This window comes from Piliocolobus tephrosceles, chromosome 1 (genome assembly GCF_002776525.5).
Source record: "Piliocolobus tephrosceles isolate RC106 chromosome 1, ASM277652v3, whole genome shotgun sequence".
Classification (NCBI taxonomy): domain Eukaryota; kingdom Metazoa; phylum Chordata; class Mammalia; order Primates; family Cercopithecidae; genus Piliocolobus; species Piliocolobus tephrosceles.
The window spans coordinates 191,427,777-191,440,832 of NC_045434.1; the positions used below are offsets into that span (position 1 = coordinate 191,427,777).

Below are 13,056 nucleotides of genomic sequence, written 5' to 3' on the forward strand. Positions count from 1 at the left end.
GATAGATAGATAGATAGATAGATAGATAGATAGATAGATAGATAGATAGATAGATAGATAAGATAGATAAATAGATAGATAAAGAGGGATAAGATAGATAGCCAGGAATATGTCGGTGTTTTCAAAGCTCTTACTCCACAAATTGTCTCCTTCCCCAGCCCTTCCTCCCAAGGTTTTTGGTTTGTGTTTTTGCCCCAACTGTTTTTCCTTGCCCCCAGGCACCAGGGGCTAATAACATCCTTTCCTTTAAATGTTTTCAAGGAAAGTTCCAAGTTAGGCGAAATAAATGTAAGTCCTTTGAGCTTATCCTTCAGGGAGCCACCAGACAGGTAAAAATAAACAATTTTTATTGTTTATTCTTTGACAATAAGAAATAGTCCCCCCTTTGCTTCCTCAGTACGAGGAAACCATATTGGGAGTATGGGTTATCTTCAAAGCTGTTGCTGAGCGGGAGACAGAGCCAGCCCAAGTTAAAACACTACAAAACCCTTTTACTGGGACTCAGTTAGTTTTTTGTTTCCTTTTTCCTCATTAAGGGTTTGCCTGGTTACTATAAACTTTTAATTAGTTGTGAGAGTTCCGACAGTTGATTCTGACAGGTTTTTGCTGGTTAATTTGTTGTTTTGTGGAAGGACAAGCTTTTGTCATTGTGTATTATTATTTTCACCGACGTACCCGCTCTCTATTTTTTTAAATGTGGGTTGCAGCCCACTGATGAATTAGTATCTACAGTTTGAAAAAATTGTCTGATACCCTTGTTGTCCTAAAAAATATATGAACCAAGTAATTTGGGGAATTCCATTCTAAGAGTATGTTGATTTAACTCTGTTTATTCACTTTAACAAAGAAGTCTGAAAATATAACTGAAATTTTGTTTCACCAGCCTTCAAATGTCTTGGCAAAATTGAGGACACTGCTTACCATGTGTGTTATTAGGATATCCAGGAGTTAGTGAAATGGGATCCCAATTATAGATGTGTTCATGTTCACAAAGTCCTTGTACTTAGGGATATTTGTACTGTGCAGTTGCTTCTTAGAATAATGTTAATGATAGACTCTGTTGTCCTTTGCTTCAGCTTTGGGACATCCGGAAGAAGGCAGCCATCCAGACGTTTCAGAACACGTACCAGGTGTTAGCTGTGACCTTCAATGACACAAGTGATCAGATTATTTCTGGTGGAATAGACAATGATATCAAGGTATGTTTGATGTTTATGATATATTTCCATTTCACCCATCTGCACTTAGAAACGAATTTTTTCAAACTTCTGAAATTGTGGTAGCTTTGCACTTAATACCAACTGAAAGGAAAATAGTAACTTGGAACTTATTTTCTTTTTCTCCTGTCTTCATTGACTTCCTAAATTAAAGGTTGCATTGCAGATCTTATAAATGCTGTCAGGGACCAGGCACTTAATGTGAAGTGTGAAGTCTCTGTGGGGGGGGGACTATGTAGAAAAGAAAGCGTGCATTTCCTTTTAAAGACATTCAGAATCTTTTTTTAACCATCTTGGTTTAATGGGAGCAGTGACTCAGTTTGTGATTCTGTATCCTCATCTCTCACTGTGTTTTTCTTTTTGACACTATGGAAAGGGAGTTTTCTAAGTTTCTCTAAGAATGAGAGAAAGTAATGATATTAAAGAGGCAATAGACCATATGGCAGTACAGTGTAGCTCAAACTTTCAAGTAATTGACTTGAGTTCTAATCCCAGTTTCACCATTTTCTAGTTTTGTGACTTCAAGCACCTTCTTTAAGCCTCTTTTTTCTTGTGTGAATGCTGAGGGGGTAGTGATAACAAAAACAGTGGCATCTACCACATACCATTGTGGGGATTAAATGAGCCTGACTGATTAGAGCACTTAGCAGAATTCCTGGACATAACAAGTGCCAGGAAATGTGTTATTTTGGTCCTGCACAGCTTCTGTCTTCCTTTCCTATTGGCTTCCTTGGGGATCTTAACGACTTTGACCTTACCTTCTGCTTTATAGTGAGAATAGTAACTGTCAGATAAATACTCAACTTTCTGTGTTGTCCTTTCCTAGAAGTTGTACTGTATTTCCATCCCTCGTTGTTTCCTTTGCTGTTACTTTGGATGAAATAGCCTCGCTTTTGGCCAGGTGCAGTGGCTCAGGCCTGTAATCCCAACACTTTGGGAGGCTGAGGCAGGAGGATCACAGGGTCAGGACACCGAGACCATCCTGGCCAACATGGTGAAACCTCATCTGTACTAAAAATACAAAAATTAGCCGAGTGTGGTGGTGTGTGCCTGTAATCTCAGCTACTCGGGAGGCTGAGGGAGGAGAATTACTTGAACCTGGGAGTCGGAGGTTGCAGTGAGCAGAGATCACGCCACTGCACTCCAGCCTGGCCACGGAGCAAGACTCCATCTCCAAAAATAAAGATAGTCTGTTTGTTTGTTTGTTTGTTTGAGTCTGTAGGCCAGGCTGGAGTGCAGTGGGGCTATCTCAGTTCACTGCAACCTCTGCCTCCTGTGTCCCAGTTCAAGCAATTCTCCTTCCTCAGCCTCCTGAGTATCTGGGATTACAGGCATGTGCTAACATGTCCAGCTAATTTTTGTATTTTTAGTAGAGACAGGGTTTTACCATGTTGGCCAGGCTTATCTGGAACTCCTGACCTCGTGATCCACCTGCCTCAGCCTCCCAGAGTGCTGGAATTACAGGTGTGAGCCACTGCTCCCTGCCTAAAGGTAGTGCTTTAAATGTGAGAGTTTCAATCATTCGTCCCTTCTTTCAACGTCTTCTTTTCTACTTTTCTTTTTTTTGAGACGGAGTCTCGCTCTGTCACCCAGGCTTGAATGCAGTGGCGTAATCTCGGCTCACTGCAACTTCCGCCTCCTTGGTTCAAGCAGTTCTCTTGCCTCAGCCTCCTGAGTAGCTGGGACTACAGGCATGTGCTACCACGCCTGGCTAATTTTTTGTATTTTTAGTAGAGACGTGGTTTCACCAAGTTAGCCAGGATCGTCTCGATCTCCTGACCTCGTGATCCACCCACCTCGGCTTCCCAAAGTGCTGGGATTACAGGCATGAGCCACTGCATGCGGCCTTTCTTTTCTACTTTCTTATGAGTATTTCTTCATGCTTAGGTCTCTTCTCTGGGTGGCCAAAAACAAAAAAAAATTCTTCCTTTGACCCCACATCCCCTCCTCATATTGCCCTGTGAATCTTTCCCTTCACAACCAAACTATTTTATTTATTTAAGATAGAGTTTCACTCTTGTTGCCCAGGCTGAAGTGCAATGGCACGATCTCAGCTTACCGCATCCTCCCCCTCCTGGGTTCAAGTGATTATCCTGCCTCAGCCTCCTGTAGTTGGGATTACAGGCATGTGCCACCATGCCTGGCTAATTTTGTATTTTTGGTAGAGACCGGGTTTCTCCATGTTGGTCAGGCTGGTCTCGAACTCCTGACCTCAGGTGATCCACCCACCTCAGCTTCCTGAAATGCTGGGATTACAGGCATGAGCCACCCTGCCTGGCCCAAAACTTCTTAAAAAGGATGATGATGGTGGTGATGATAATATTGCTATCACCATCATCTAACACATAGTGCTTACTTTCTGCCAGTTGTTCTCAGAGCTTTACATTATTAATTCATTTAAGCTTCACTATCGGCCTCCTCACGGATCTTAAAGACTTTGACCTTACAACTTCATGAAATAAATCCTACTGATGTGATTGTACAGATGAGGAAACTAAGCTAAAAGAGGCACAACAGCTTAACCCCAGGTTACACAGCTAATAAGTGATGGAACCTCAGTTCAAATTCCAGAGTTTCTTTCTAGAGTTATACTCTTAATACTTAGAGGAATCCCCTGGAGATGTTTCTGCACTTACTATCTTCAGTTCCTCACATACCATTCATTCTTCATTCCTAATAGTCTGGGTTTTTTTGGTTTTGTGTGTGTGTGTTTGTTTTTTAACATAATCGCTCTGTACCATAGACCTGGTCTTCTCTCTTCCCTGAGTTCTGTGACAACAAACTGTCCTATCCGTCTGGTAAGGTCCTTTTCCTTCTCTACATACCATTATGAGCACTCTGTCTGTGGAGTCTTGAAACATCATTATTCGCCAAGGGCCCTTTGCTTTTTTCACTGTGTACATTCCCCAAGACAAATGTCGTCTACTTCCACGACTCCATCCCTCTGCCGATGACAGTTTTCCCACCCCAGATCTTAAGCTTCAGGTCCCTGTGTACAACTAGCTGTTCAGTATCCCCCACTTGAATGTCTCATAGGTAGCTAAGAATTTAGGTTTTCCAAAATTGAACTTCCCATCCCTTTTCCATCATATAAATATTTGGAGAATGAAGAATCAGAACATGGAAACTTAGATCAACTTTAATAGCTATGCACAGTATTTCCCAGAATGGAGATGGGAGCTCATTGGCATCAGAATCACTAGAAGAAGGCTTCTTGTGCACATGAAAATAGGTTAGTGTCATCAAGCTATAACTTTTATAGTTTTCAAGATATGTAAATTTACATACAGTGAAATAAACATTTTTGGTGTACAGTTATAAGAATTTTAATGTTTGCAAAAAAAAAAAAAAAAAAATTTTTTTTTTTTTTTTTTTTTGAGACAGAGTCTCGCTCTGTCACCCAGGCTGGAGTGCTGTGGCCGGATCTCAGCTCACTGCAAGCTCCGCCTCCCAGGTTCACGCCATTCTCCTGCCTCAGCCTCCCGGGTAGCTGGGACTACAGGCGCCGCCACCTCGCCCGGCTAGTTTTTTGTAGTTTTTTTTTAGTAGAGATGGGGTTTCACCGTGTTAGCCAGGATGGTCTCGATCTCCTGACCTCGTGATCCGCCCGTCTCGGCCTCCCAAAGTGCTGGGATTACAGGCTTGAGCCACCGCGCCCGGCCAAAAAAAAGAATTTTAATGTTTGCATAGATTCACTATCACCAACAGAGTACCAAATTTGATTGATGCCCACTGTGGGGATACACTAACCTAACGATAATACTCTTGTGCTAGTAAAGTCTTCCTACTACCAATAGTATGGCTTACTTTGGACTCTTTATCTGGACTGTTCCTGGACCTTCTGAAGACAATAGTGCTATATAGCACAAATTCTCACAACTTAAATAAAAGAAGCTAGCCTCAAAAGGTTATATATATAGGATTCCTTATGTCATATTCTCAAAATAAAATTATAGGTCAAAGAAGAGATCAGTAATCGTCAAGTGTTAGGGATGAAAAGGTTTGACACAAAGGAGAATAGTTAGGAAATTCTTGGGGTGATGAAAATTGTTTGGTACTCTGTTGGTGATAGTAAACTAAAAAGTGTTTGCTGGGCGTGCTGGCTCACGCCTCTAATCCCAGCATTTTGAGAGGCCAAAGCAGGTGGATCACTTAAGGTCAGAAGTTCTAGACCAGCCTGGCCAACATGGTGAAACCCCGTCTCTACTAAAAATACAAACATTAGCCAGGCATGGTGGCATACGCCTGTAATCCCAACTACTCAAGAGGCTGAGGGACAAGACTGGCTTGAACCAGGGAAGCAGGGGTTGTGGTGAGCCAAGATTGCACCACTGCACTGCAGCCTGGGTGACAGAGAGAGACCCTATCTCAAAAAATAAAAAAAGCTAAAAAGCATTTAATCTGTCCACAAACATTCAAATTTTTCTGCCAATGCTTCATTTTTGGGAAAATTTTTAAATTAGAAGTGCACCTAGCACTGAGAGTCCCCTTGTTTGTGTACTGCATATATTGTATTCTCTTTTTTTTTTTTTTTTTTTTTTTTTTTTGAGACGGAGTCTCGCTCTGTTGCCCAGGCTGGAGTGCAGTGGGACGATCTCGGCTCACTGCAAACTCTGCCTCCTGGGTTTACGCCATCCTCCTGCTTCGGCCTCCCGAGTAGCTGGGACCACAGGCTGCGCCATCACACCCGGCTAATTTTTTTGTATTTTTTAGTGGAGACGGGGTTTCACCGTTTTAGCCAGGATGGTCTCCATCTCCTGACCTTGTGATCCACCCACCTCGGCCTCCCAAAGTGCTGTGCTTACAGGCGTGAGCCACCGTGCCCGGCCTGTATTCTCTTTTCTAAACAAAAAATCATTATAGACTTTTCCTAATTTGTCTTCTTATTTACCTTAAATGTTTTATGGAGATACAAAAATTGCATTCAAATATATGTTTAACAAATCAACTTTATTGGGAATAACATTATTAAAAACTAATTATAAGTATAATAAATTTAGTAATAAAAGTGATACCTTGTATATTAAAGTGCAGAAAATGTAAAAAAAAATTGTAAAAATAGGTAAGTCACTATAGTTTCATCATCCAAATTCAGTCACTGTTACTATTTCACAGTGTACTTCCTTCAAGTCTTTTCTGTACCACAATGTTTTGTGTGTAAACATCATGATATTCACTCTTTAGATAATGCTTTTTTTTTTTTTTTTTTTTTTCCTCAAGAGAGTCTCGCTCTGCTGCGGCTGGAGTGCAGTGGTGCAGTCATGGCTCACTGCTGCCATGACCTTCTAGGCTCAAGCGATTCTCTCACCTCAGCTTCCCAAGTAGCTGGGACTAAATGTGCATGCCACTATGCCCAGCTAAATTTTTTTTTTTTTTTTTTTTGAGACAGAGTTTCACTCTTGTTGCCCAGGCTGGAGTGCAATGGCACGATAGCTCACTGCAACCTCCACCTCCTGGACTCAAGTGATTCTCCTGCCTCAGCCTCCCGAGTAGCAGGAATTACAGGCACCCGCCACCACGTCCAGCTAATATTTTGTATTTTTAGTAGAGACGTGGTTTCACCATGTTGACCAGTCTGTTCTAGAACTCCTGACCTCAGGTGATCCGCCTGCCTCGGCCTCCCAAAGTGCTGAGATTACAGGTGTGAGCCACCAGGCCTGGCCAGCTTGGTTTGTTTTTGTTTTCGTTTTTTTAGAAATGGGAGCTCAACACATTGCCCAGGCTGGTCTTGAACTCCTGGCCACAAGCAGTCCTCCCTCCTTGGCCTCCCAAAGTGTTGGGATTACAGGCATGAGTCACTGTGCCCAGCCATGATCTCTTTTCACTTATTATCACATAGCTGATCCTTTGTTAGGAATCCCCCACCCCCATCTTTGATGCATTGCTGTGACTTGCTCTCTTACCTTCAGATCACAGCATAGATATCTCTTCTAGAAAGTATTTCCTAAACTAAGCCCACCTCTAGTTGCTGTCTATCAAATCATTCTTATTTTCTTAGAATTGTAGTTAGAATCATTTTCCTTTCCATTTTTTTGTTTTATTTTGAGGTCTCATTCATGTTGCCCAGGCTGCAATGTGGTGGTAGAATCATAGCTCACTGTAACCTTGAATTCCTGTGCTTAAGTGAAGTTGGGATCATTTTTTGATTTGCCACTTAATTGCTAGCTTTGTGATCTTAAAGTTGTTTTAACCTCATCATCTCCATTACTTATCTCTGAGCGGGAATTGTCAGCTCACCTCATGTAATTGTTACATTAATTAAGTGAAGTAAGGATATGATATTCCTAGCACCATGACAGGGACATAGTGTGTTCAGTATATGTCAGTTGCCATTATCATCATCATTTTTATTTTTATTATTACAGTATTAAATAATTTAGTGACAACCATGTCATTGGACATTTAGGCTGTTTCATGTGAATCACTATCACAGATTATGCTGCTATGGATATATTTGTGCATGAAACTTTTTCTGTATTTGTTTTCTTAGAATAGATTTCCAGGTGAAAAATTAATGTGTTTTAACAAGTATAAGGATGTTTCATATTTGGGATACAGGCTGCCATATTGTTTTTGGGCAGCAGCAGTTAATACAATATTTGAAACCAAGTTGCTAGAATTATTTCTTTATTTTTGCTCTTGTATAACAGAGATGGACTGGAGAGAGTTGTGTGTGTGTTAGAATTTAGTTAGAAGGTAGTCTTCTCCCTATTAAAAATACCCTGCTGATGGCCAGGCACGGTGGGTCATGCCTGTAATCCCAGCACTTTGGGAGGCCAAGGCGGGCAGATCACTTGAGGCCAGGAGTTCCAGACCAGCCTGGCCGACATGGCAAAACCCTGTCTCTACTAAAAATACAAAAATTAGCCGGGCGTGGTGGCACACGCCTGTAGTCCCAGCTACTCGGGAACCTGAGGCACGAGAATCGCTTGAACCTGGAAGGGGGAGGTTGCAGCTAGCCAAGATCGCGCCACTGCACTCCAGCCTGGACAACAGAGTGAGACTCTATCCTGATTTAAAAAAAAAAAAAAAAACCCTTTTGTTACATGCAGAGGGGAGAGTAATTGCTCTCTCGAACTCAGGAAGATTCTTAGTTGTCCTAAAGACCTCATACATTTCTTTAAACATGCAAAAGAGAGGCTCTTTTTCAATCAGAAGGACTCAGGAAATGTCAAACCTGAAAAGAACCTTAGACATCACCTCCATCCCTCACTTTATAGGTGACTGAAGTGAGTCCCTAAGAGGTTAAGTGATCTGGCCAAGATCAAATAGTCATCACTTAGTCAGTGGTAGAGACAGGACCAGAACTCTATCTCTACAGGGCTAATAGTCTTACCACTCTGTCTTGTTACCTCTAGTCAATTAACAAGTACCTTTTAAGCACCTAGAGGCTTACCGGTCTTGAGCCCTAGCGTGACAAATGACCACACTGCCTCACTACATTAGGAGATGCTCCTCAGAGAGCCTGGTTTTTGTTTGTTTCTCAGTCTATCTTAGGTAGCACTGCCTGTTCTAAGAAAGAGAAACACATAAGGAATGGGAACCCTTTTTAAAATCTGAGGTGAACAAATTCTGTGTATATTTGTGAGCAGATAGACTGTTCCCACCAATCTCTTGGAACTTCCTACCTGATGATAGGATTGGGGAGTCAGGAAAATGAAGAAAGAAGAAAATGTGTCACTTGAGAGCCTGATGGTCTGGCTGGCAATCTGGCATTTCTTGGTAACCCTGAGCTCCAGTTAGGATGGGAGTTCAGTTTGTGATTTTTTTTTTTTAATGTAATGGTTAAAAGGATAGATTAGGCCAGGCATAGTGGCTCATGTTTGTAATCCCTGCACTTTATGAGGTTTCATCCCTTCAGTTATTAAATATATGGGCCAGGCCAGGCAGGGTGACTCATGCCTATAATCCCAGCACTTCGGGAGGCTGAGGTGGACGGATCACAAGGTCAGTAGATCGAGACCATCCTGGCCATGGCCAACATGGTGAAACCCGTCTCTGCTGAAAACACAAAAATTAGGTGGGTGTGGTGGTGCGCACCTGTAGTTCCAGCCACTCGGGAGGCTGAGGCAGGAGAATCACTTGAACCCAGGAGGCAGAGGTTGCAGTGAGCCAAGATTGCACCACTGCACTCCAACCTGGTGACAGAGGGAGACTCGGTCTCAATCAGTCAACCAGTGGGCCAGAAGGATCTTTCCAGAATATACATCTGAATGACTCATTTTTCTATTTTGAACCCTTCTGTGACTCCCCAGTGAAGGAAATAAAGTGCAAGCCAGGCATTCAAAACCTTTCATGAGCTGGCCTCTGCTTGTCTACCTCATCATCTGCTGCCTCTGGGTGCCTTATTTCCTACAATCCAGCAGTTTTTTCCATGCCCCTCTACTTCCACAAATTATCTTCTCCTAGTAAATACCCTTCCACTTTGTCTAAGTTTAAAAAAAAAATACTTTCAGACCCTGCTCAGGCACTTCATTTTCTGTGAAAGCTTCCCTTTCTCACTCTCATCTCTGTTCCACCAGGGTTAACCCCTCTGCCCACTTTACAACTGTACCTTGCATAGGCCTCTCATTACTTGCTTAAGCGTCTTAAGTTTTCCTTGTTATACTGAACACTCCTTGAGAGCAGGGGCCATGTCTTTTTTTTTAATCTCCAGCAGTATCTGCCACTAATCAGATGCACAGATTTTCATTGAACAGCTGATTAGGATACTTGCAAAATGTTTTGCTTAAATTCTTGCTGTAGAATTTTTTTTTTTTTTTTTTTTGAGACAGAGTTTTGTTCTTGTTGCCCAGGCTGGAGTGCAGTTGTGCAATCTCAGGTCACTACAGCCTCCGCCTCCCGGTTCAAGCAATCCTTCTGCCTCATCCTCCCAATTCAAGTGATTCTTCTGCCTCATCCTCCCAAGTAGCTGGGATTACAGGTGTGCACCACAATGCCCGGCTAATTTTTTGTATTTTTAGTAGAGAAGGGGTTTCACCATGACCAGGCTGGTCTTGAACTCCTGACCTCAGGTGATCCACCCACCTTGGCCTCCCAAAGTGCTGGGATTACAGGAGTGAGCCACCCCTGCTGTAGATTTTTTTTTTTTGTGGCAAATCCTGGATACTTTTTGGCCCTGCACAAACAAGGTGTACAGGCCTCAAAGAGGAAGTTTGGAAATAACACACAAGTTCTGTGAGGGGTTGGCAAAGTGCATTCTCTCCTAGTTATTACAAAGCTAGATTTCAACAGTACCTTCTCAGAAGAGAAGGAACAACAGCTTGAACAAAATGTCAGACATTTCAGGCTTTCCTGATTACTGAAGCAGCAAACATCTTGATATAAAAAAGATCGTATGGAAAATGTGTTGGGCTCCACACATAGTGAGTTACTGATGGAGAAAGTGGAGTTGTCTGCCCTATGTATTGCTCTGCTATGTAACACCTAACTCATTTCTAGATAAGGAAAAGTGTCTTGATTTAAGAAACAGCAAAAGTTTTATTTACTTAGAAAAAAACTACATTGCAATATGAAATAAAATTGGGGGAAAATTTGTGTTTTATGTAATATTACTGTTCTTTTTGCCATTTGACTTTCCAGACTATTTCTGTTAGCTTGAAAATAATGTATTTTACATACTTGTAGTCTGTGTAAGGATAAATACTGTTTTGTATTTTCCTTTTATGCTTAACAGCTTATTGTGTAAATATTTTTACATTTGGTCTTCTGAGTTATTTTTAGGAACTGCTTAATAATAGCTACACATTATTGAGGACCTGCCATGTGCCAGGCATATGCTAAGCATTCTTATAATCCTTACAACAGCCATAAGAAGTAGCTAATCTTACAGACCAGGAAACAGGCCCAGAAAGAGTTAGTGACCCAATGATACATACCTCTTAAGTGGCAAGGACCAGTTTATTCCTACCCTAAGTCACCACTCTTTCTACTCTGTCATGCTATCTCCTGTATGAGAATTCAGTTTTGTGACGTGCCTATGAGACATAATTTAATAAACCACCTGTTTTTCCTGCTTGACATTTAGGTTATTTTCTGTGTCTTACCTTTCCTATATAAGCAATAATGAATCTGTTATTTATTTTTCTTTTAATAAATGTGCTTTTCCATAGTGTGTGTTCATGTACATACCCATACATGTAACATTTATTGTCATATATTGTTACATTAAATGAAAAATTTTAAGTATCTATATTTTTCATATTGTTAACACAAATTCAACATGTAATCATAATGCCTTTTTAAATGACAAACTTCTTCGTTTTATGTATTTATAATAATTTTTAATGGCTAAGAATCATAGTTTAAGCATTTTAAGCACTCTTTCGTTTTTTTCTATAATAGTTTTTCTTTATTTTGCTATGATTTGAAAATAACCTTTCTGAATTCTATTTTTTTTTGTTTAATACTTTATCTTAACATTCGATATGCATTTATTTATATTTATCTAGTCAAACATGGTAACCTTAACTACCTTTTTAGAAAGACAGAGGTTGGCCAGGCATAGTGGCTCATGTCTATAATTCAAACACTGAGAGGACGAGGTGGGAGGATCGCTTGAGCCTGGGAGTTCAAGACTAGCCTGGGCAACATGGTGAAACCCTGTCTCTTCAAAAAAAATTAGCTGGGTATAGTAGCATGCTCCTGTAGTCCCAGCTACTCGGGAGGCTTAGATGGGAGAATCACCTGAGCCTGGGAAGTCAAGGCTACAGTGAACCATGATAATGCCACTGCACTGGGCAACAGAGTGAGACCTGACTCAAAAAAAAAAAAAAAAGGTGTTTTTCTCTTTGACAGAAATCCTGTGTTTTATAGTAGAGTAATATCAGTGTCTCTGGGCAATTGACTCTTGTCTCTTGTCATTCTCTTTCTCTGCTTTTATTAATTTGATTTCTGGGGGCACCTTTTTGTTTTTGCAGGTCTGGGACCTGCGCCAGAACAAGCTAACCTACACCATGAGAGGCCATGCAGATTCAGTGACTGGCCTGAGTTTAAGTTCCGAAGGCTCTTATCTTTTGTCCAATGCAATGGACAATACAGGTAACTTTGGAGAGGAAATCTCTCCCAGGATCCAAGGAAAGTCAAAGATTGCTCACAGATTCCATCAGACGATTAGAATGTGTTGTAATGGTGAAAGCTTTAGGTGAGATAGTCAAGAATCTAGGACTGTAGTCTCAGATCTCTATCTTGTCCCTGAACGACTTTGCACACAGCATTTCTTCTCTGTGGGCATCAGTTTCTAACATTGATAAGAGGACTGGACTTAACCTTTAAGACCCATCTCAGCTCTGGTAGCCAACAGAATATTAGAAACTCTAGGTGATGAGTTTAATGAAAAAGATGTGAATCTAGAGGGGTCTATTCAAGGCAGTTCTTGTGCGTTTTCAGAGAGCACCAAGCTTGGATGATCTCTTTTGCTCTTTCCTGACAGTCTGTCTTCCCTCCCAACTCTGAAAGCATTGGTGTGGGAAGAAGTCTTCATTAAAACATTCTGGATTTACACAAACACACTCTTGCTCTTTCTCATTACTTGTTTTTGAGTTGTAGGGTGGGAGGATGGGTTACTATAGAAAAAAAGTAAGGTGACTTGCTGGATTATATGCTTAATGTTGAGGGAGTTTGGAAATGGCCCTGGTATACAAATTTATAGGCTTGTCAGGAACTAAAATGTATTCCCTGATATTTTGTGACAAAAACAATACCTGACATTCATTGGCTACTTAATAAATATTTGTTGAATGAATGGAAATCTTTGCCTTTTGACTGTATTCTCAGTAGCAAATGTTCATTCATAGCTTTGCCTTTTTATTTGCCTGTCTGACTCCAAGGATTGATAATA

At 41.1% G+C, this 13,056-nt stretch overlaps 1 protein-coding gene across 2 annotated transcripts in view; it reads left to right on the forward strand.

The window, feature by feature from the left end:
• SNRNP40 (small nuclear ribonucleoprotein U5 subunit 40) overlaps positions 1 to 13,056 on the forward strand; it is a 51,142-nt gene that overhangs the window by 14,142 nt on the left and 23,944 nt on the right. For both annotated transcript variants that reach the window (XM_023219384.2, XM_023219385.3), the window contains exons 5-6: positions 1,077 to 1,199; positions 12,137 to 12,257. In XM_023219384.2, coding sequence (XP_023075152.2) covers positions 1,077 to 1,199; positions 12,137 to 12,257 — 244 coding nt within the window. The remainder of the gene's footprint in view (positions 1 to 1,076; positions 1,200 to 12,136; positions 12,258 to 13,056) is intronic.